At 38.4% G+C, this 25,091-nt stretch overlaps 1 protein-coding gene across 1 annotated transcript in view; it reads right to left on the bottom strand.

Annotated features, from left to right (window-relative positions):
* LOC126481465 (DNA polymerase eta) overlaps positions 1-25,091 on the bottom strand; it is a 194,741-nt gene that overhangs the window by 149,690 nt on the left and 19,960 nt on the right. The window contains exon 2 of the mRNA XM_050105241.1: positions 17,324-17,458. Within this exon, the coding sequence (XP_049961198.1) occupies positions 17,324-17,458 (135 nt within the window). The remainder of the gene's footprint in view (positions 1-17,323; positions 17,459-25,091) is intronic.

Raw genomic sequence — 25,091 nt, forward strand, 5'->3', positions numbered from 1 at the left:
GCTGATAGAAACTGAAAAGGAAATTAAAGAACTGGGAAGAACACACCGACAGACAGACAGTTTGTGAGACACAACCTGAAGGAAGTCCGAGGATGGCAGAGGATGCAACAGTACTGGGCAAAGATCAAAGTCCAACTGTTGAACAAGTGTGGTCCAAAATAGGCCCATTCGAAACAAGAAGAGGAAGAAAAAGTTGTTTTTTTTTTTTTTTTTTTTTTTTTTTTTTTTTTTTTTTTTTTTGGGCAGACCTTCTTATGAAATTTCAATCTCCAACTTTCTCCTCAGAGTGTGAAAATATTTTGTTGGTGTCCACCTACACAGTGAGGAATGATCACTGTAATAAAATAAGATAATTGAGAGTGCACATGGAAATATTTGCATGTTCATTTTTCCCACACACCATTTGAGAATGGAACAATAGACAAATAGCTTGAAGGGGGTTTGATGAATCCTCTGCCAAGCACTTAACTGTAAACTGCATAGTTATCATGTAGATGTAGATGCTTCACAAGATGGTTTATGTAGACATACAATATTTGTAGTCATACAATATTTCACCACACAAGAGCCAACAACAACTGAAAGTGATGCAAATGTTTATTTATTGCATCAAAAGGCTATTAAGTACTATATACCTGAACCGAAAACAATTTTCAAATATTTATTATCATCTACAAACAAGAAACAGAATGAAATTTTTCTTGACAACATTGATCAGTAAGCTGTTATAATGTCAGTCAATAAGAAGACAAATACACCTTAGACATTATCAAACGACTTCTGGCATAAAATAGCACTTATAAAGGAGATTTCAAATGCAATGAAGCAATTACAAATCATTCTCAAGAATAATTTATTCAAACACGGCACATGACAATCAAATACAGAAAATTCACTTGCATTATAAGTAACTTTTTTTTTGGAAATTTGTAGTTAGTTCCTATGGGACCAAACTGCTGAGGTCATTGGTCCCTAGGCTTACACACTACTTAATCTAACTTAATACTAATGATATGGTAATAATAGAGGGAAACATTCCACGTAGGAAATATATATATAAAAACAAAGATGATGTGACTTACCAAATGAAAGTGCTGGCAGGTCGACAGGCACACAAACAAACACAAACATACACACAAAATTCAAGCTTTCGCAACAAACTGTTGCCTCATCAGGAAAGAGGGAAGGAGAGGGAAAGACGAAAGGATGTGGGTTTTAAGGGAGAGGGTAAGGAGTCATGTCTGCTTGTGTCTGTATATGTGTGGATGGATATGTGTGTGTGTGCGAGTGTATACCCGTCCTTTTTTCCCCCTAAGGTAAGTCTTTCCGCTCCCGGGATTGGAATGACTCCTTACCCTCTCCCTTAAAACCCACATCCTTTCGTCTTTCCCTCTCCTTCCCTCTTTCCTGATGAGGCAACAGTTTGTTGCGAAAGCTTGAATTTTGTGTGTATGTTTGTGTTTGTTTGTGTGCCTGTCGACCTGCCAGCACTTTCATTTGGTAAGTCACATCATCTTTGTTTTTAGATATATAACTTAATACTAACTTACACTAAGGACAACACACACACTCTTGCCCGAGGCAGGACTTGAACCTACGAGGGGCGGAACCGTGCAAACCATGGCAAGGTGCCCTAGACCTTACAGTTATCGTGTGCGGCTGCATTATAAGTACATCAAACTTAAGCTGAATTTGTGAGAATATTAGTTCAAAAGAGCAAAGTTACAATACACAGAACACAGGCTCTACTAAATTAACTTTGGTTGACAGCTTGCTTCTACATGACGTGTAATTCAATAAGGTAGATGACACACTGCAACTGCAGGCAGGAGCACATTACAACAGCAGACAAAGTTAGTATTTGTTGGGAGATTGGCATAATAGTTCTCACAACTGCAAATACTACTTTAGAAATAACCAGTAAATCTCCAATTCTTTAAAGAATCAAACTCCCATGCACAAAACAACTTCAAATGTGTGCTTACTCTACAAATGAGTTAATGTATTAAATATTTGAAGTGAAGCATGTAAGTGAGAAAAAGTTTGAAGAATTTTGAAATTATGTTTAAAGTTTGCTGTAAGTCGCTAAGTGCTCTCTTTGTGAAACACTGGATGAATATACTCAGGGTAATGTGTGCTCCGTTTTAAGCAAAAGCAAGTTTTGCACCACCTCAATGTTTCTTACATCATATCTCCTGAACTATCTGTCACAAAATGATATTTGTAGTATACATTCAGTGATATATGTAGATACTGTCTGCAAAGTTGTTGTAAATGAAGTTTGTAGTAAAGAAGTATTAAACTGAAACATCCTGCCTGATGTTGAAGTTTTAATGTAAACCATTGTACGCAGAAGCTAGTTTTTCAAGCATCTAAATGTCTATTAAGTTATATCTCCTAATCTGTGAGTCATGCAATGATATAAGTTTGCAGGTACATGCAGTGATATATTTGGATACTGTCTGCAAACTGTGTTGTGGATACCTTCAGCAATAAAAAAGTAATAAACTAAAATGTCATGTCTCATGCTGATGTTTTACTACATGAACAGTGACAAATGTTATAAGCATTAAACTTTTTCCCTTTCATCATTTTATGGGGGGATGGAAGATGGGGGTGTGTCAGTGGGATAAAGTTTCATAAGGTTTGAAATTATGCATTAAGTTTGATGGAAGTCACTAAGCGCTCTCATTCTCAAATACTGGATGAATAAAGTATCTGCTTGTTGTCAGTTACGCTGCCTCAAGAAAAACACACAGTTTCTAACTAGAATACTTGTCTTATTGTGTTACGACTTTTAATGTAAGATTACACCTCTTTATGAGTAGATTAAGGTAGCATTCTTAACTTTTAAATTTGGTCAATAATGAAGAGGAATATTGAAAATCAAAGCTTTGTTTTGTTGTCCACTGAAGCTGTTTGATATGCAATCTGCAACTGGTACTGGGTTCTAGGATAGTCATTTAGTAATACAGATGACTGTACAGCAATCAACAGAATTACGACAGGCAGTTTTAAACCAGTCAACAGAAATTGAAGCAGAAATGAACGAAAGATTTTATCAAATGAATAACAGATTTTCTAGCTTAATGGTGATCTGCGTAATTCATGCTCTCAATTAAGTGAAAGAGTACACAAATTAGAGCAAATAATATATTTAGGAAAAAAATCAAGGTACAAGAGTCCAATGATAATTTAGCTTTAAGGAAGAAACATTAGGTAGCAATGTTAAACATTTTGATAATATTAATTCAGTAATGGTTGTTCTTGTAAATGTGACACAAGTCCTAGAAACAGAAAAATACTTTAGAATATGTATGAAACAAGCGAAATACCCTCAGACTTCAAGAAGAATATAATAATTCCAATCCCAAAGAAAGCAGGTGTTGACAGATGTGAAAATTACCGAACTGTCAGTTTAATAAGTCACAGCTGCAAAATACTAACACAAATTCTTTACAGACGAATGGAAAAACTAGTAGAAGCCAACCTTGGGGAAGATCAGTTTGGATTCCGTAGAAACACTGGAACACGTGAGGCAATACTGACCTTACGACTTATCTTAGAAGAAAGATTAACACTCTCTGTACCAGGCCTATTTTATGCACCCGTCCCTAGAAACCGGGCAATTTTACCAATATTAAAAAAATTACTGCATCAAATCTACTGTTTGGATTGTGGCAAATTTGGTACCATCTTGAAGCTGCACATTTCTACTTTAATTCTGAGTGAAAGAAACTACTTTACAATGCACAGCTTTAAGGTACAGTTATAGAAATCACTTAGATGTTTTAAGAATTTAGAAAAAGTCATACGAATAAGGGAATACAATTGTGATTTATTTTTAACCAAAATTGTGGCACTACATTACATGTTTCTGATAGTATACAGTATTACATATAAATTTCACACAGAATCATATTGTTTTTTAGTGTGGAAAATTTTAAAGCAAGGTTCCAGGCAGAGTGCAACGCCACACTGTTCACATTCGTATCGTGTCTCTTTGCGAGAAGCCTTGCCACTCTGTTTCTTGCTCCTGGAACTGCACACGTGACACACACGAGCAGCATACTTCTTAGTAGTTGCAGGTATGTGCTGCAAAAAATGTCTCTTTGTTAGCCGACCTACAGTTCCTTCATTTCTTGGAATGAATTCAAGTGTGTCGTCTTCAACAAGCTGAACTGCAAGCACTGTTATAAAGTCTGTTATTGTAATTTTCTTCCTGTGCACTGCATTGTACAGCCAAAATGCATTTGATACTCCCATAAGCAGCAAATGGAAATATAATTTTCGCCACCATTTCACAGTTCTGTGCTGGAACGGATTGTACTGCAGGCGTTGGTCTCCAATATCCACTCCAATTTTATTGAGGTTGTAATCAAGTACCTGAAGTGGTTTCAATACTACAGACCCATTTCTCTTAGTATGCGTACCAAATGTTGCTTGATGCCTTGTAGACAATGTATACACATCTCTCTTATCTTTCCACTTCATTGCCAATACATTATCTTTACGCCGAAAAGACATTTCGCCCTTTTTCAGCTTAGCAGATACTAAATCTTTAGGCAATCCTTTCCTGGATTTGTTCACAGTACCAACAGCTCCAGTGCCTTTCTCTGCCAGTTGCTGAAATAGCTCTGGACTGGAATAAAATCGATCTAAATACACAGTGTGGCCTTTGTTCAGCAAGCTGCTGTCAGACAACAATCGCAAAATAACCGCAGACGAAGAATTGTCAACAATATGCTTACCAGCATAAACTTCAAAATTTACAACATAGCCACTACTGGCTTCAGCAACAGCATATACTTTCAGTCCATACTTATGAGGCTTATTTTGCATGTAAACACGGAAACTCACACGACCTCGAAATGGGCAAATTCCTTCATCAATTGTCACTTTTTCTGAGGGACGATATGCCTGGATACATCGCTCCTTCAAATTATTATAATATGGCAAAACTTTGTAAAGTGGATGAAATCCATCTTCGCCTGGTTTTTTCTGATTTGAATTGTCAACAAGATGCAAGCATGACAGTATCTGAGTGAAACGCAAACGGCTCATGACATGGGGACAAAAGTTACAACTAAGAACAGGATTAGTGCTCCAATGGTCCGCAATTTTTGGCTTTTTCGAAACACACATGTGGAAAATAATACCCAAGAAACGCCTCATCTCACTTATAGTCACTGGCTTCCACGAACTCAAAACTGAATGGGGCTTCAGATTATTTCCTCTTCTTTTCTTCTGTATTGTCTGTGATGCATACAAATTTGTCTGTCTCTTGAGTTCATTTACGTCACTGTCAGTAAGGAACACTTTACTGCAATCCAGTACAGAACTCGACTCATCAATATCCACTAGTATCTGCCTGGGTGTCGTGTTGACAGGCAGAGGTCGGTAGGTGTCAACTGCAGTCCACTCACTGTCTTTCGGATACGGCACAGCTGCTGGATTTGAAGCAACACCTTCAACATCATTCTCGTCTTCATCTGAAGACAAACTGTCATCAATCTCGTCTTCTAAAAAGAATATCACATTATGTGTAACTACATACATCGTTTACACATGTTCAACAGATATGTGCGTACTGCACAATTACGTGGAAAATTCGGAAATACGTACCTTCAAACACACCATTGCATTCAGAATCGTCTGAATCACTCTCTACATTATCCAGAGTGTCGCTATGATTGATCAAATCCGCAATTTCTGCGTCTGATAAACCGCGCCGAAACATGATGACAAACAACTGAATGATATACAGACTGAGAACGCAAAGATAAGTTTTAACATGAATTACAGCGCTGCCGTGACATCTATGGACGCATTTTGTTAATAAACATCTGAAAAACGTATAGCGCTGGCCAAACCCGTAGAAATAACGTTGCAGTGTTTTGAATGAAATTAAATGTAGCGGCCCGTAAATTTTACGGGCTTGGTGATTTTCGCGCGATCCCAGGCCCGTAAATTTTACGGGCTTGGCGCTTAGAGTGTTAAGGAAAGGCAAACCTACGTTTCTAGCATTTGTAGACTTAGAGAAAGCTTTTGACAATGTTGACTGGAATACTCTCTTTCAAATTCTAAAGGTGGCAGGGGTAAAATACAGGGAGCGAAAGGCTATTTGCAATTTGTACAGAAACCAGATGGCAGTTATAAGAGTCGAGGCACATGAAAGGGAAGCAGTGGTTGGGAAGGGAGTAAGACAGGGTTGTAGCCTCTCCCCGATGTTGTTCAATCTGTATATTGAGCAAGCAGTAAAGGAAACAAAAGAAAAATTCGGAGTAGGTATTAAAATTCATGGAGAAGAAATAAAAACTTTGAGGTTCGCCGATGACATTGTAATTCTGTCAGAGACAGCAAAGGACTTGGAAGAGCAGTTGAATGGAATGGACAGTGTCTTGAAAGGAGGATATAAGATGAACATCAACAAAAGCAAAACAAGGATAATGGAATGTAGTCTAATTAAGTCGGGTGATGCTGAGGGAATTAGATTAGGAAATGAGACACTTAAAGTAGCAAAGGAGTTTTGCTATTTGGGGAGCAAAATAACTGATGATGGTCGAAGTAGAGAGGATATAAAATTTAGACTGGCAATGGCAAGGAAAGCGTTTCTGAAGAAGAGAAATTTGTTAACATCGAGTATAGATTTAAGTGTCAGGAAGTTGTTTCTGAAAGTATTTGTATTGAGTGTAGCCATGTATGGAAGTGAAACATGGACGATAAATAGTTTGGACAAGAAGAGAATAGAAGCTGTCGAAATGTGGTGCTACAGAAGAATGCTGAAGATTAGATGGGTAGATCACATAACTAATGAGGAAGTATTGAATAGGATTGGGGAGAAGAGAAGTTTGTGGCACAACTTGACCAGAAGAAGGGATCGGTTGGTAGGACATGTTCTGAGGCATCAAGGGATCACCAATTTAGTATTGGAGGGCAGCGTTGAGGGTAAAAATCGTAGAGGGAGACCAAGAGATGAATACACTAAGCAGATTCAGAAGGATGTAGGTTGCAGTAGGTACTGGGAGATGAAAAAGCTTGCACAGGATAGAGTAGCATGGAGAGCTCCATCAAACCAGTCTCAAGACTGAAGACCACAACAACAACAACAGTTAAAAATGTAGAAACTGTTACACTGACTACAAATGAAAGGGAACCACATTTGGAATAATTACAAGTTATTTTGGTTTCCCTGGTAGTGGAAAAACTTGTCATAGTGAACATTTACTATATGATAAGCCACTCTATTCTATTAATACTAATAAGTTAATAAGTTCAGTTACTACTGACAAATTATTACCATAAGTTCCTTCTGGGGACTTACTGTCAGCAGTTACTACTGCAGACATGCTGCATTCAATTATTACTAAGAATGTACCAGATCCTGCCACTACTGAACTTTTATCATCATCAGTTAATACCTTCTACTACTACCTTCTGTTATTTCTACGAATTTAACAGCATTTGCTAATACTAAGAATTTACTACCTTCAGTTATTACCAATAATAAGTAAGCAAGCAGTTACATAATTTATATTTTGGGCACAAAGAGTGAGTGCTCCACATCAGACAACATCACTACTTGCTAATTTGCTTTCAATAGCTTCCATAATAATATTATCCCAACAGCTGTAAGCGAATGTCAGAATCTCCATGTTGTTATATTCCATATGATGGCCAATGTCAAGACAATGTTCTGCAATGGCAGATTTGCTCGGCTGTTGTACATTTGTGTTCCATTTATTCTCAGTACACCAGCCCTCCACAGTCCAGATAGTCTGATCAATATGTGTCACGCCACAACTGCATGGAATACAGTACACCCTCACCAGTCACAAGCCTAGATCAATATTTATGGAACCTAAAAGGTGCCTGATCTTAAATGATGGTCGGAAAACACACTTCACATCATATTTCCACAAGATATGACCAATCCTGTTCAAAATGCACCCTGTGTAAGGCAAAAAGGCCATAGATTTTGGGCCAGCTTGGAATTATCATTACTCCTGCAGTGCACAGTCGGCCGATAACGCAGCACACATCTAATCTGTCTTTCACTATAACCATTCTGGAGAAGGTGACTTTGAGATAGGCTAACTAAGCTAACAAATTCTTAGAGTCCACAGTGACATGCCCTACGAAGCAAGGTAAGAATAGGCTTCCTATAAACGGCATATGCCACCAATGTAACATCGGCCTTCCTCCTGACCAACACGTCACGGAAGGGATTACAGCCATCCATTTCCACCTCCGTCATAAAACAAATATTAGGTTAGATTGAATTCAGATGTTCTAAAAAGTCATTGAAACTCTCACTGCCATGAGGCCTATTAACAAAAACTCCTCTGGATATCTGAAAAAACACACAGGTTTCAAAGACGCCGACTCCAAGGCATGTTCCTCAAAGTCCTCCTTAAAGAAATGGCAATAAAAGATGACAATAGGCTTCTCATTGCAATTCCATCTGTGTGCTCATAGTACTGGTAATTGAATAAAAAATAAATGAAAGTGGAACACACACTAAAATAGATTTATTAATTTGGGACCAAATATAATCTCAATCAACTGTAACAACTCAGGCTGTGGAACACCAGTGAAAAGAGAGACCACATCTAAACTTACTTGAATATCAGAGTTGTTTAAATGCATTTCCTCTAATCAACGAAAGAAATCTGCCAAGTTATTAACACTTTCCAATTCAAATTTTCCATTTACTGTATTCCCTTGAAATCTCATTTATTTTACACTAATGGAAACGTCTCCAAAATTGTCCAGCATCAGAGCTCTATAGGAGAAAAATCGTAACATTGGACATAGTGCAGCAGTGGATCCAAAAGGGTTTCAGTGTTGCTCACACTGACCTCTATAGGACTCAACATCTAGCAAGGTGGTGTTTTGTTACACAGTATGTCGGCATTCCAATGTTACTCACAATCGGACTAAGCATCACACCCAAATCCTTCGCTAAGCGATAAAATCAAAATGACTAGGCAATCTCACCTGTGGGGTCATTCTGCTCCATGACAATGCAAAGCCTCATATGGCCAACACAGTCGTGGCACCCCTGCAGAAATTCAAATGGGAGGTTCTCGACCACCCTCCATACAGTCCGGACCTATTTCCCTGTGATTTGTCCCCTTAAAAAGCTCTGAGGAGCAAATAATTCACCTCAGATGACAACGTCCAGCTGTACGTGCTGAACTGGTTAACATTGCAGCCCTGGGAATTTTATGAGACAGCCATTCATCGCCTTTCGTCACAGTGGGACAAGTGTCTCAACAGTCAGGGTCAATACTTCTAACACAGAGGTACTTTTTCTGTAATTATGTCTCCGGCTCGTTTATTTTTGAACACGCCTTATATAAACTATCGTGGATCCCTAGAACAAAAAACTGTGCCCAGTATTTGTAAGAAAGCACAGATAACATCCATCTACAACAGGGTAGTAAAAGTAATCCACAAAACTACAATTTACTATCTTTGACATCAATTAGTTGTAGACTCTTAGAACATATTCTGAACTCAAACATGATGAGGTATCTTGAACAGAATGATCTCCTCCACGCCAACCAGCAAGGATTGCAGAAACATCTATCACGTGAAAGCCAACTCGCACTTTTCTTACAAGCTACTGAAAGCTTTGGACAAGGCAGTCAAGTACATGCCATATTTCTTGATTTCCACATAAGCATTTGACTCAAAAATGGTTCAAATGGCTCTGAGCACTATGGGACTTAACATCGGAGGTCATCAGTCCCCATTTGACTCAGTACCACACCTCCACTTATTGTCCAAGTTTGATCATATGGGCCATGAAGTGAAATTTGCGACTGGTTTGAGGACTTTTTGGTAGGGAGGGCACAGCATGTTATCTTGGATGGAGAGTCCTTGTCAGATGTAGAAGTAACTTCAGGTATGCCCCACGGAAGTGTGTTGGGACCCTTGCTGTTCATGTTTTATGTTAATGACCTTGCGGTCAATATTATTAGTAACCTCAGACCTCTACATCTACATCTACATCTATACTCCGCGAGCCACCTTACGGTGTGTGGCGGAGGGTACTTATTGTACCACTATCTGATCCCCCCTTCCCTGTTCCATTCACGAATTGTGCGTGGGAAGAACGACTGCTTGTAAGTCTCCGTATTTGCTCTAATTTCTCGGATCTTTTCGTTGTGATCATTACGCGAGATATATGTGGGCGGTAGTAATATGTTGCCCATCTCTTCCCGGAATGTGCTCTCTCGTAATTTCGATAATAAACCTCTCCGTATTGCGTAACGCCTTTCTTGAAGTGTCCGCCACTGGAGCTTGTTCAGCATCTCCGTAACGCTCTCGCGCTGACTAAATGTCCCCATGACGAATCGCGCTGCTTTTCGCTGGATCATGTCTATCTCTTCTATTAATCCAACCTGGTAAGGGTCCCATACTGATGAGCAATACTCAAGAATCGGACGAACAAGCGTTTTGTGAGCTACTTCTTTCGTCGATGAGTCACATTTTCTTAGAATTCTTCCTATGAATCTCAACCTGGCGCTTGCTTTTCCCACTATTTGTTTTATGTGATCATTCCACTTCAGATCGCTCCGGATAGTAACTCCTAAGTATTTTACGGTCGTTACCGCTTCCAATGATTTACCACCTATGGCATAATCGTACTGGAATGGATTTCTGCCCCTATGTATGCGCATTATATTACATTTATCTACGTTTAGGGAAATCTGCCAGCTGTCGCACCATGCATTAATCCTCTGCAGGTCCTCCTGGAGTACGTACGAGTCTTCTGATGTTGCTACTTTCTTGTAGACAACCGTGTCATCTGCAAATAGCCTCACGGGGCTACCGATGTTGTCAACTAAGTCATTTATGTATATTGTAAACAATAAAGGTCCTATCACGCTTCCCTGCGGTACTCCCGAAATTACCTCTACATCTGCAGATTTTGAACCGTTAAGAATGACATGTTGTGTTCTTTCTTCTAGGAAATCCTGAATCCAATCACAAACCTGGTCCGATATTCCGTAAGCTCGTATTTTTTTCACTAAACGTAAGTGCGGAACCGTATCAAATGCCTTCCTGAAGTCCAGGAATACGGCATCAATCTGCTCGCCAGTGTCTACGGCACTGTGAATTTCTTGGGCAAATAGGGCGAGCTGAGTTTCACATGATCTCTGTTTGCGGAATCCATGTTGGTTATGATGAAGGAGATTTGTATTATCTAAGACCTCCTGCAGATAATGCAGTTCTCTATAATGTTGTACAGTCTGAAAAAAGCTGTATAAATATTCGGTCAGCTCTTGATAAGATTTCAAAGTGGTGCAAAGATTGGCAACTTGCTTTAAATTTTCAGAAGTGTAAAACTGTGCACTTCACAAATTTAAAAAAAAAAAGTAGTATCCTCCAATTACAATATCAGTGAGTCACAGCTGGAATTGGCCAACTCATACAAATACCTGGGTGTAACACTTTGTAGGAATATGAATGGAATGATCGTATACAATGTGGGTAAAGAATGTGGTAGACTTTGGTTTATTGGTAGAATACTGGGGAAGTGCAATAAGTATACAAAGGAGACTGCTAACAAATTACTTGTGCAAACCATTCTAGAATAATGCTCAACTGTATAGAACCCATACTAAATAGAACTAACAGGGGATACTAAACATACACGGAGAAGGGCAGTAAGAAAGGTTACAGTTTTGTTTGAGCTGCAGGAGAGTGTTACAGTAACACTGAAGAAACTGAATTGGCAGTCTCTTGAAGACAGATGTAGATTATCCTGAGGGAATCAACTAACAAAGTTTTAAGAACAGGCCTTAATGATGACTCTAGGAATATACTGCAGCCCCTATGTATCACTCGCAAAGGGATCGTGATGACAACATTCGAATAATTATTGATTATTATTTTTATTCAATTAACTGGTTTAAATGATTTTTTTATATTTAATCCTTTGAATGTCATTTTCATCATTACACTGATTTTATAATTGCTTTAATTTTTTCTTTCTATAATTCTTTTTTCATTTGAACACTGCCTGTGCCACCTATAACCTGTAACCAAGTGTCAATAATGATTGCACATCAGTTGGTATCAAGTCTGCTCTTCTAGCCATGCAAGGATAGTTTTAGGTAAAGTTAAAAATTACTGTTCAGTTTTAGGGCTGAAATTGAATTTTTTTGTTTTGAGTTTGCTTGTAGCAGCCAGCTTCAACTGCTGTGGGCAAAGCAAGTGTGGTTAATAGTTCAGCGGCAGGTTGTTGACCACCACTTTCTCGGATACATTGCACTAGTTATGTTAGGACATAAATGTAAATTCTGTGCCACAAAACACATCATCTGCTCCAATTCAAACACTGGTCATTTAAATCCAGCAGTGGACAGAGAAACTCATGTTCCTGTCATATCTGATACCAGCCACATTACATATAACAACGCTCCACTTCAATACTTGGGAAGCGACCTGTAATGTCTGCATGTCGCCTTTAAATGGGAGGCAACTGATGTGGCAACACTGTAGCAGCAAATGATAGACATAATCTAAAAATTAATTTTAATCAGACTGTAGTAGTAGTAGTAGTAGTAGTAGTAGTAGTAGTAGTAATACAAGTAGAAAAATTTACTGTAATGGAATATTTGAAATTCAGGAGTACCAAGTGCACTTAAAAAGCCAACCCTGCTAGTAATTGTTTGTTTTGGTGTTGACGTACATTGTTTGAAAGCCCTCATTTTCTTCTTTATAAACAACATCTTATATTCTCTAAATCTTATGTAATTCAAGATACATTTTTATTTGAAATTATTGTTGTCACAATAATTCCACAATGTTCAAAATTTGAAATATAATCTTTACAATGTTTCAGAGAGCCCTAAATTTTCTATATTTGAAAATGTATATTTTTACTACAAAAATATATTATTTAAAACCCTGAGCGCCATGCCCATAATATTATGTTATCTTCAACATTAGAAATAATGTCATTCCCATAATATTATGTTGTCTTCAATGTTAGAAATAATGCAATACCCAAATATTACAGGCACATCATCTTCATGAGAACAGCCATGCTCATTGCCTTACTGGCTTGGCATATCTCACTAGGATGTTGTGCTTGTAGTATTACAGATATGGCTTTATTTCCAACATTGGAACAGGTTCACAGATAAGTGAGCTGCTCGAAGACTTCTTAAGTTACAGAACCCAGTATGAGTATGTTGTCCTTGATGGCGAGTGTTCATCAGAGAGAAGGGCATCATCAGAAATGCTGCACGGAAGTGTAATAGAACTGCTATCTTTCTCTGCACTGATCAGCCAGAACATTATGACCACCAACTTAATAGCCAGTATGTCCACCTTTGACACAGATAACAGCTGCGACAGGTCATGGCACAGCACCAATGGGGCCTTTGTACATAATTGGAGGGAGGTGGCATCACGCCTGCACACTCAAATCACCTAATTCCCGTAAATTCCAGGGAGGGTGCCAGTGAGCTCTGCCACATTCAATCATATCCCAGATGTGTTCGATCGGGTTCAGATCTGGTGAGTTGGGGCACCAGCACATCAACTGGAACTCATCACTGTGTTCCTCGAATCACTCCATCACATTTCTTGCCTTGTGACATTGTGCATTATGTTGTTGAAAAATGCCACTGCTATAGGGAAACATGATCGTTCTGAAGAGGTGTATGTGGTCTGCAACCCGTTTACAATACTCCTTGGCTGTCCTGGTGCCTTGCACAAGCTCCACTGGATGCATGGATGCCTACATGAATGTTTCTCCAGAGCAAAATGGAGCCGCTGCCAGCTTGTCTCCATCCTGTGGTACATTTATCACTGAGATGTTCCCCTGGAAGATGACGGATTCGGGGCCTCCCATCAGCATGATGGAGATGGTACTGAGATTCATCAGACCAAGCAACACTCTGCCACACCCCCTGTCCTGTTTTACCAGTCTCCCCAGCCTACGACATCCAACATATGTAACAAGGAGTGGCTGCCCAATCCCATGATGTCTGGACATTGTTTCACCTTGGTTTTGCCTCATGTTGAGGACACTTACTACATCACTCCTTGAACACCCGACAAGTTGTGCTGTTCCCAAAATGCTCGTTCTGACCCTATGGGCCATCATCACAATCTGCCCTTGTTCAAACTCAGATAGATTGTGCATCTTCCACATTTTACACATGGACAGCATGCTCACTGATACTACACACACTGTCGATAGGTCTGACTAGCAGTTATTCCCTGCCCGGTGACGCTGCTATCACCTGGACGGATTTATGCCAATAGTAGGTCAGTGGTCATAATGTTCTGGCTGATCAGTGTAAGTAAGTATAAACATAATAGCCTCTGGTCCTGCATCTGTTCCCTCAGCAGCAGATAAGGCTTTTCCAATTTGACAGAGAGAATGGGCATTTATGAGACAACTTGCCTCTTAAGGTGTTCCAAGATCTTTGATGTGGATGTCTCTGTGGCATGGTGGCTCACACTTGTAATACGATCCACTCAGTCCTGGACAATGTTTCTATGTTCAATGTTAATTAACTGACCATACAGCATTCAGTTTGCTGTGCATTACCAACATCCTTTGAAAACCGAATCCAAATAAGAAGAGAAGGTTAGTGTCCTCTTTCCACTCTACAAAATACATGCAACAGCAAATAAATAGAAAGAAAGGCGAATGGTCAAAAACGACCCTATGGCTGAGTTGAAATGTAGTGCTTGACCTCTGTTCACAAAATACAATGAGATCTCGAGAACTTGAACATTCGGAGAGGCGCTGTTAAAACTCTAAAGCAAAAGATATGAACTAAAATCTGAAACAAGTATGAATGGCTCTGGTGTTGCTCAATTAGGTCCATGACAGCCACTTTGTGAAGTGGAGCTAAAAAATATTGTGTCCTTGTGACGACTTTCAATAACATATGGATGAGAACTGACTGTTACAGCTGGTGGTAAATGGGACAGACAAGGTGTAGCACACATTACTAAATGTCTACTCTAAGCCCTGTCACCACTGAGTTAATCTGCCCCAAGAAGTGAGCACAGGGGCATAATAAGTTTTCAAGTGTTTCTCCTCCAGACACCAGCACAGTTGGTCTTTTCTGTACTAGGAGTTTCATCTCCGCCACATGGATCCTGAATCCATTTATGTATCATCGAATTAAAGGAGGAGGGTTTTCTTTCTCATGGTGGTTTGGAGCATATGGCATGGAAACAGTAGTCAGGCAGGCCTTCATCTTGTTCCTCCATAGGGACATTGATGTCCACAACATTCCTTTTGCCTTGCATGATTTTCCTCATCTCTAGATTCTGCATTTTCTCTCACCTCAGCATAAATGCTACAATTTCTGATCCACAATGGACAATCACCTGAAAAATTTATATACTTTGGTGGCAATTTGCACCATTAATTTGCTTTTTGTGTCTGATCTTTTATCAATCACTTATAGCTTCACTGTTTACTTTACTTTATCCATCTAATGTAGTACAACTGACTACCCCATATTGTGATTATAACGCCAATCATTATATTCTATACATTTCAGTTTGACAATGAGTGTATACTATTCATAACTACAACTAACAGTTTCGCAATTAGAACCAAGAGGTTGTTCAAACTCTCAGACACATCTCATAGGGTTGGTGTAGAGGGTCTAATTTTAAGGGTTATAAACCCAATACAGGTTGGTTTAATATAAAAATAAATGCCACAGGTTCCTCTGGGGAACAATACTAACTATTGTTATTATTACTAATTTTTAATGGCCCTCTTTGATATGCACTTTTACCCACTCCAAGAATTCTCTGTGATATGATAGCAGGCAACTATACGATAACAAAAAATTAAGGTGTTAGGTATTTCAGATATTATAGGGTAGGCAGGATATTTTGTGGATCCCATAAGCTTCGACATTTCCTGCAATGGAGCTGCCTTAACCAGCAGAGTGCCAATCTAAAATAATTTGGCTGCTTTCAAGTATCCAGCAATTATTTCCGAACATTTGTGAATGTAGAAAGTGGTGAAGTTTTCAAAGGATACCTTTCCTTTTTTGATTTCTACAAACAAATTTTGACAAGCTTGTGCCTTGTTGTTATATTTACCACAAACCTTGTGTGTCATCCCATTCCCTCCCCCCTCCCCCTCCACCTCCACCTCTACCACTACTTCTATCTCAACCTCAACCTCCACCAAGAGGACAGTCCAGCTGAAATTCCTCTGTTGTTTGGGTGTCAATACTCAACTTCCAGTGGCCAACCCAAGCCATTCACAGTCGAAGTAGTAAGAGTAATTTTGTACTATCGGGGTAATAACTATTATCTGACTCTTGGTAGTGGAAAGAATATGGTTGCCCTTTATATGCACATGCAGACATCACAGTAAAGAGAAACAGATTCTCGTGAGTCTGAGACACTATCAGTGATGATCCATGAAGTGACATCAAAAAATTTTAGCTTTCCAGTGATCAGCACCCAGAAAAAATTTCTGAGATAGTAGTACAGAGATTTTACTCTGATAACATTCTTATGTGTTGCAACAAGACTTAGCTTGGTTTTGAGAGTGCTTGTTTTAAGTTTATTCCAAGAACTATTCATACTTTCACAGTACTTTTGTGTCTTAGATTTCATTAGGAGACTGTGGTTTGAGGTGCTTGCTGCTTGGATTCAATCAATTTTACTCTCACCACAAAGGCATACCTTATAATGTTAATAGCTAATCTCGGTCTTCAAAGCTATCGAGTGAGGTGGCTCAGTGGTTAACACACTGGCTTCGAATTCGGGAGGACGACAGTTCAAACCCGCGTCCAGCCAACCTGGTTTAGGTTTTCTATGATTCCCTCAATCGCATCAGGCAAATGCTGGGATGGTTCCTTTGAAAAGGCAGGGCCAACTTAAAAAAAAAGGGGGTGCAAGGGATGTCAGCAACAGTCGATCAAATTGATTATCGCTGAGCATAGAACATAATCACAAAATCAGGTACAACAAGACTAGTATGGAGATGTAGGTTCCAAGTTTTGGGCTAGTGTAATTAAGGAGGCCATAAAAGTAGGTCTATTAAGAAAATATAAACAGGAATAGTGGAGAAACAAGTTAATCAGAGGGCTTATCATTCCTTGGGAGTTAAACTCTGCTATAAACATGAATGCAACACCAGCAATGCCTCTCTGTCTGGTTGGAATAAAGTTAGCCAATTTACTTAAGACCACTGCATACAATACTTAAAGAATGCACTTTGGCCATTCCTTCTAACTTAAATGGAATTATCCACTTTTCTAGGCGGAGAAAAGGAAAACTAATTTAAGCACAGCATACTTACTTGCTAATATCTGCCTTTCCTCTTACAGATGGAACCGAAACTAGAACGATATCAGGGCATTTCTTTCTGGCTTCTTTACCTCTCAAGTGACGAGTTACTCCAAAAGCTCTGGCCTCATAATTTACAGCTATTATTCTGTAAATAGCAACATATGATACAGTTTATTATTTGATTATATAAATATAGTAAATAGTAAATTCAAACAATTTATTTGGGTGTCATTATAGACTGCATGTGCACTTAGGGTCAATTGAACTTCGCAGAATTGAACATCAGCTTTGACCAAAGGTACGATGATGATGATGTGGTGTGTTATGTCATACATATAGAAACAGAAAGAGAACAGAACACTGACTATACTTGTTTCACACATGTCTCAATTTTTGGAATGTAGACTGAGGTGACAGACTAATCTGTTGTGTGGCCCTAAGTCCAGCTCTAGACAGGATGGCTGTGAGGTGGCAAAGTGCTACTGAAGGTTTCAGTTAACCCTACATTTTAGTCTGGACAAGCAACAAAATGTATTGGAATGATTTCATACACATTTTTATATACTGTTCTGGAACTCAGACTGGATTATTAAGAAAAATATGTCCCACAATGGTCCCATCACTTTGTCACCCAGTTTCTTCTCAAATCTATATCCATAATGCTCCTCTTCCAGCACTTCACATTACGACAACAATGCCAATTCACGTAAATGTGAGTTCCCATTTATCTCACTGGTATACAAGGCTCTATAAACAGATTAAATGCATTTGTTTGTAGCTACACTACAATGATGGTTCACACACGTTGTCATACTTGTGCTGTGCAAGGTCCACAGAACATAGAAATTATGGATAAAAATTCAGGAGGAAAGTAACTGAGACAACGATGGAATTATAATGATGGATTTTTTTCTCTGTGAATGAAATAGTGAAATTTGAATTTCAGAAACAAATGGAAAAAGTGGTGCCATAATATGGTAGTGTTTTAATAAAATGATTTAAGTTAGAGAAAAAATAACACAAAACAGCTAGTGAAATGACTTACAGAAATATGTGGAATTGAGAAATGTTGTAATTGTGTTACTTCTGAACACGACACACACACACACACACACACACACACACACACAAAGCAGCTATATACCCATCAGTCAATGTAAAAGACATTTTCTAAAATTGTCATCACACACACAGTAGAAATCATACAAAAACTACCACAAAAATGAAGAAGCTTGTTTTAGAAATGGATACAATTCAACAGAACATTTGTAAGCAGTGAACAATACTGTACAATGGAGCAATCATTATTAATTATCTGTGCCTGGGACCAATACAAAGAGGTCCAAAAAAATGCATCCACTGTTAAAAAGTCCATAACTTGCAAACTAATTGATGGAGTTGTCTCATTTTTGGTGAAAGTGTAGCTTAAAGTCCAACTTAAAGATATCACTGTAGGTGTTCGAAATGGTCACCATTAACATCCACACACAAACGATGCCGTCGAACTGCAGCACGAACTACTGACTGCAACATGTTCGGTTGGATATTTGTACATGAATTTACGATGGATTCTTGAAGTTCATCCCATGTGCATGACTTTTGTTGATAAACGACGTCCTTTAGTGTTCCCCACAGATAAAAGTCCAGAAGAGGTAGGTCTGGGGAACGTGGTGGATACTCCACAGCACCTCTACGGCCTATCCATCTTCCTGGTACAGTTACTGGTGAGGTGTACCTTCAGAAGCTTCAGACATCCATTTTACCTGCCATCCGAGACTTGTATGGAGATGGAAGAGTTTACTTTCAACAAGATGGTGCCCCAGCCCACCACGAAAATAGTTTATGGTGTATCTTGGACCCCTCTGTATATTGAGAGAAAGTTTTTGTCTCAGTTTAAGAGAGCATTTACTACCAAACTATGAGATACATGGCACTGATTGAACGTATTTTGGCACAATGCATAACGTATCCATCAGTGCCACAGCTTCAAAACAGAATCCACTGGGAGAAGGAGAAATTCAGAATTGAAACAGGAGTCTAGCAAACAGGTTTTGTACCACCAAAACTATTTTCAGCATTCTACATCTACACCTATATTTCACAGACATTATGTGGGAGAGGGTACTTTTTGTACCACTACCTTTTCTCCCATTTCCTGTTACATTCATGAATGGTGTGAAGGGAAAATGATTGTTGGTAAAGCCACATATAAACACAAATTTCTCTGATTTTCTTGTTCTGATCATTTTTTTTTGGGGGGGGGGAGGGGGGGGGAGGGGGGTAGTAATAAGTTGCCTGGAAGGGACACATTCCAAATTTCAACAGTAAACCTCTCCGTGATTCACAATGCCTCTCTTGTAACATCTGCAACTGGGGTTTGTTGATCACCTCAATAATACTCTCAGGGCAAGTAGATGATACCATAACAAAACATATAGTTTTCTGAAGTATATTCTCTCTCTCTCTCTCTCTCTCTCTCTCTCTCTCTCTCTCTCTCTCTCTCTCTCTCTCTCTCTCTCTCGTTTCTCTTGTTAATTCAACCTGGATTCCAGACTTGATGAAAAATACCCAAGAAGCAGTTGAACAAATATTATGTTAGCCATTCTTTCATTACCTTTGCTTAAGAAGCTCCAAAATGAATCTCAACCTATCTTCTGCTTTTCCTAGTAATTTGCTTGTTTTATGTAGTCATTCCACTTTAGATCACTCTGGATAATTCCATCTACGTATTTTATGGTAGTTACTGTTATCAGTGATTTGTTGCCAATAGTATAATCAAACAGTAGTGGAGTTCTTCAAATATTTATGTTCAATTGTAACTGCCAGTCCCTGCACTAATCGTGAATCCCTCCGCAGGTCTTCCTGTATTTCACTACAAACTTCTGAGTTCCTATACAAAATAGCATCATCTGCAAATAGCTTCATGGAGTCTCCAATGTTATTCACCAGATTATTAACATAAATTGTAAACAGAAACTGAACTATAATACTTCCTGAAATTATATGCGTATGAATCAATTATATTCCATTAAGAATTACATGTTGCTATTTATCTAAAAGAAGCCCTGAATCCAATCACAAAGCTGGCTTGATACTTGGTAAGCTTGTATTTTGTTTACTAAACAGCAGTGCAGAACTGTATGAAGTGCCTTTTAGAAGTTATAGAACATAGCATCAACCTGGACCACTTTTGGCTATGGTGGCACTGGATCTCGCTGAGAAACACAGTGAGCTGAGTAATTCAAATCTTGTAATAGCAGAATACAAAACAATATAATGAAGTTACCAATGCCATGACTAATGTACATCTCACTACACAAGTCACGTATAGAAAACAAATTTTATAAATGAGAATCATTTATTCCACTTGAAAATAAGTTTATAATTATCTTGACTTGCTCTGGCTCTTAAATTATCACTGCTTTATGTAAATCTACTTTCACCATATTCCCACAATGTCAGTTTCACATCAGTTCCTGAAATCACATTCCCAATAATTTATTACAGCAACATCAGATGTATAATGTTTGTTAATAAATCAAGGTTCAGAGTAAATGTTAGTAATGAAAGTCACTTCATAATTAAAAAGTAAATTAATGTTTTCTGAAATTAACTGTTAATCTACCAGATTTAATAGAATTTCATATTGATAAACACATTTAATAAGATTCAGTTTATTTCAACAGTATTTCCGTTTTTGTAAAATGTATTTCCGTAACTGGATTTTTAAGTTTAATTGAACATGTTACAACAGTACTAATTGAGACTGTGTTGGTTACATTTTATTTGTGTTCTGGCGGTTCATTTTGTAGCTGGGCAGTTTTGAGTTCAATCGAGCCAGTGTTGTGTCTTCAATTCAGTCTCCTTTGCAATATGCCTGTCAACAATGATGTACATAATTAAGTTTGTTAATACAGTGGAAAAGAAACTAGAATCAAGTGTACATCAGAGTACTATAAACTTAATTTCTTCATGTGAACTGAATCCAACAAAAATTTAATGGAGTGACACAACACCGACAACAATCAATTCTTTAACAACAAAGACAACGTAAGTCAAGTAGCAGTCCAATATGAACAGCTTCAATAATTTATAATATAATTCGAAAGTCCAATTAGCAGCCAAATACAAAATTTGGTATCTTTTGTCAGTATATTTAAATAACCGCAACAGAATGTTGCAAACTGTATTTGTTATATCCCTATTGGTTTTACAATGAGGATTTTCGTTCTCCATAAATTGTCAGAATGTGTGAGAGTTAAACATGTTCCATAATTCCACAACAAACTGATGTTAGTGATATAAGCCTAAAATTATGCGGATATGTCCAATTTCCCTTTATGAAAAGGGGGAATGCCTCACACTTTTTTCAATCACTATGTACACTTTGTCGCTCCAGTGGCTTACTGTAGAAGAGGACAAGTTCTCTCGCTTAGTCTCTGTAGAACCTCACACGTACCTCATTTGGTTCAGTTGTCTGTCCCACTGTTGAGAAGTTTTACTTGAGTTCTATTCTGCACTTGCTTTTCAAAACCTGCGATTTTGGCATTTGTGTAATGACTGAAATGAGAAACTGTATTCTGGATGACCAAATTCAATATTTCTTTGTTCTCTCTGTCATGTTCTGTTTTGGTACCAAGTATGGTCACTGAGTGACTCAATGCCTGGTTCTGAACTGTTTACTAATTTAGGGCCTACATGTAACCAAAACTTAGGATTTGTAGTTACATTATTTGGCCAAATTTTTCTGTCAAATTAACTGACTGCTTTTCAAATTGGTCTCTGTGTGCTCATTTTAGCTTCATTTAGCTTTTGTTTGTCAACTAGAATTTGACTTTGCTTAAATCAGAGATGAAACATTCTCTGCTTATCCAGTATCTTTCCAATGCAGCTATTGAACCATGTGAGACTTTTCCATCTCTCACAACCTTTCGCAGCAAATATTTGTCCAAGGTATATTGTACGATGCTTCTGAGTTTTATCTGTTTGTGCTTCATATCTACATCCTCAGAGCTGAATATTTGATTTCCTGAGGAAGTTTTCAGCTCTTCAAATCGGAGACAATGGAAGGAATATTTGTTAATGAAGCACAGCTGAATCACCTGTGTTTGGTTGAGGACAATGTACTGTTTGCCTTTGGTGCAAATAAACTTCAACAACAAATGGAACAACTAAATAGGGCACATTTGAAAATAGAGCTGACAATCATCATCAATAATAATAATAATAATAATAATAATAACAATAATCACAATAATAAACTCACTCAATAGAAAGCAGTAAAAATTAACAGTAACATCATAGAAACCAGCCGAGATTTTGTATTATAAACACAGGCATATCCAGTGGTCACAGGCCCTGCAGACCAAGTGCTGCTTCCACAAACTGCCCCCATTCCTTTCTGTTTTGTGGTTGATTCCTCCAGGTGTCATCAATCTCCAGGGCTGCCAGGTCATCCATCCAGTGCTGTCCACATCATCTTACAGGGCATCTCTCGTTTGGTTTCCCCTCAAATGTTTTCTTTGCCTGTTTTTCTTCTGCATACGGGCTACATGGCTGCCCACTGGATTCTTCTGTTCTTCAGCTTTTGTAGCATTGTTGTCTGTCTGTTGTATCAAGAAGTAGATTTCCTCATTTCTCCTCCTTCTCCATTCTCCTTTATCTAAAACTGGTATCCAAACCTTCCTCATTACTTTCCTTTCAAATATTAATAGTTTTTCCTTTTCATGTGTTATGATGCTCCAGATTTCTGAACTGTACATGACTGCTGGGCATATCACTGTCTTATACATTCTCATCTTAGTATTCGCTGATATAGATTTCGAGCTGAGCATTCTCTGACAGGATAAATGCATTTTATTTCCACTGCCACTCATTCTTTGATGTCCATTTATATGCTGTTGCTGCTGGTAAATCAAGATTCCTAGTATTTGAACTCTTGAACTCTCTTGAACCTCATACCATCAAGCTCCAGAAATTCTTGTTGCTCTTGTCTTCTTCACAATTGCACGAATTCTGTTTTGTCTTGATTCACCTTTAGCCCAACCTTCTATGCGTAGTTATCCATTTTCTGGTACAGTTCTTTCAACTCAAGGACTGATTCACTTAACAGTACCATATTATCTGCATATGCAAGACAATTGAAATTACCATCCATCTGCACTCCCGCCATTCTCACATCTAATGAAATAGGTTGGACTCTAAAATCTGCATTTGCAATTTTTGATGCATTGGAAAAATTGCCTTGAATTCACGTTGAGGCCCTCTCCCTCAACTAGTTCTAACACACTGGTTACATATATTCTCTTCCCTGTTCTCAGGATCCACTCTGTTTCCCTTCTGATGTTGAGAAAATGTTGTCTTTTCTGCCATTCTCCCTGTCAATCAGCTCTGTCATCTTCCTTCTCTTTTCTGTAGCCTTTTGGCATGTCTCATTGAACCATCCTCTCTTCTTTCTTTCCAACATATCCTCTACTATGCTTACTACTATGGCCTTTATTTCTTCCCACTTTTCCTCTATGTTCTCTCTTGTTTCTATGTTTTCTAGGGCCTCAAAACGGTTTCTAAAGCACATTGTTCTTTAATTCCATCTTCCCTCAGCTTCCTGATATTCAAAGCAAGTTCTACTGCTTCCTTCTTCTTTCTATGCATGTGGGTGACCATCAGTTTAAGTTTATACAAAACAATGGAGTGGTCTGGTGCACAGTCGGCTCCTCCATATGACCTCATGTCCATGACAATATGCCTATACCACTGGTCAACCGAGAAGTGTGTTTCATAAGAAAGACCTTTTTATGGGATTGTGTTGTTAGCCCAATGCCCAACCCTCCTCCTTCATTGGGGCTTGGGACTGGCAGTGGCTGTTGCAATGCAACTGACCCCACACAGGGCAGCAACAAAAATAAACAGAAAACTAAAAATGGGATGGAAGTTTTGCAAGGGAAAGGGAGAATTAAACTGACTAGAGGTTTTTCATATAGATTTTGAAGTATCAGAAATTGAAGCTAAACAACTGGTGTATATAATCAGCTTTCACTTGTGGCAGTGAACTTGGACTTTTAATGTGGAAAATCATTCAAAACCTGAAAGTTGCTCAATGAGGAATGGAGATATGTGTGTTGTGAATTACATGACGGACAGGAAAGTTTACATGTGGATCACAGAACACAGTGGAGTAGGAGACATACTTTCAAATGGTGGGCAGGATATGTATGGAAGATGGACAAGAAAGTTCCTAACTTCATTCCCAAAGGTAAGAAATGACTGAGACAAAGACCAATTGGAAGGTGGCTAAATGACACCAGAAGGTGTGCAAGGGCGTAGCTGAAGACCGTAACCCACGGAAGTTTTTCACCTTGCTACTGTGCTACCAGGTGAGGTATTGTAGGGCCCACTGTCAATAGGTCAGCATGTGTAAGAAGTGGCTACTTATATAGCAGAGTGTTTTTTCTTTTTTCTTTCTTCTTTTTTAAAAACCTCTCCAAAGGCTTGTTGATAAATTAGAAGCTGTAATTGGAGAAAGGTGTAGATGAGTCATGTTAATTATAGAGAACAACATTCATCTTATGAGAAATGAAAACTGTTAATGTGGTATTTGTTAACTGTAGGAGCACCACAAAAAGAATTATGCAACACTAACAATATACAACCAGCATACCAGAAATTAATAGTAGTAAAATCTTAAACTCAGACTGGACTATAATGTCACATAGTAACCACAATCAAGTCCTAATCCAAAAGTAGCATTGTCAAAGAAGTACAACACTTAGCACTATAAG

The sequence above is a fragment of the Schistocerca serialis genome, chromosome 5 (assembly GCF_023864345.2).
Source record: "Schistocerca serialis cubense isolate TAMUIC-IGC-003099 chromosome 5, iqSchSeri2.2, whole genome shotgun sequence".
Lineage (NCBI taxonomy): Eukaryota > Metazoa > Arthropoda > Insecta > Orthoptera > Acrididae > Schistocerca > Schistocerca serialis.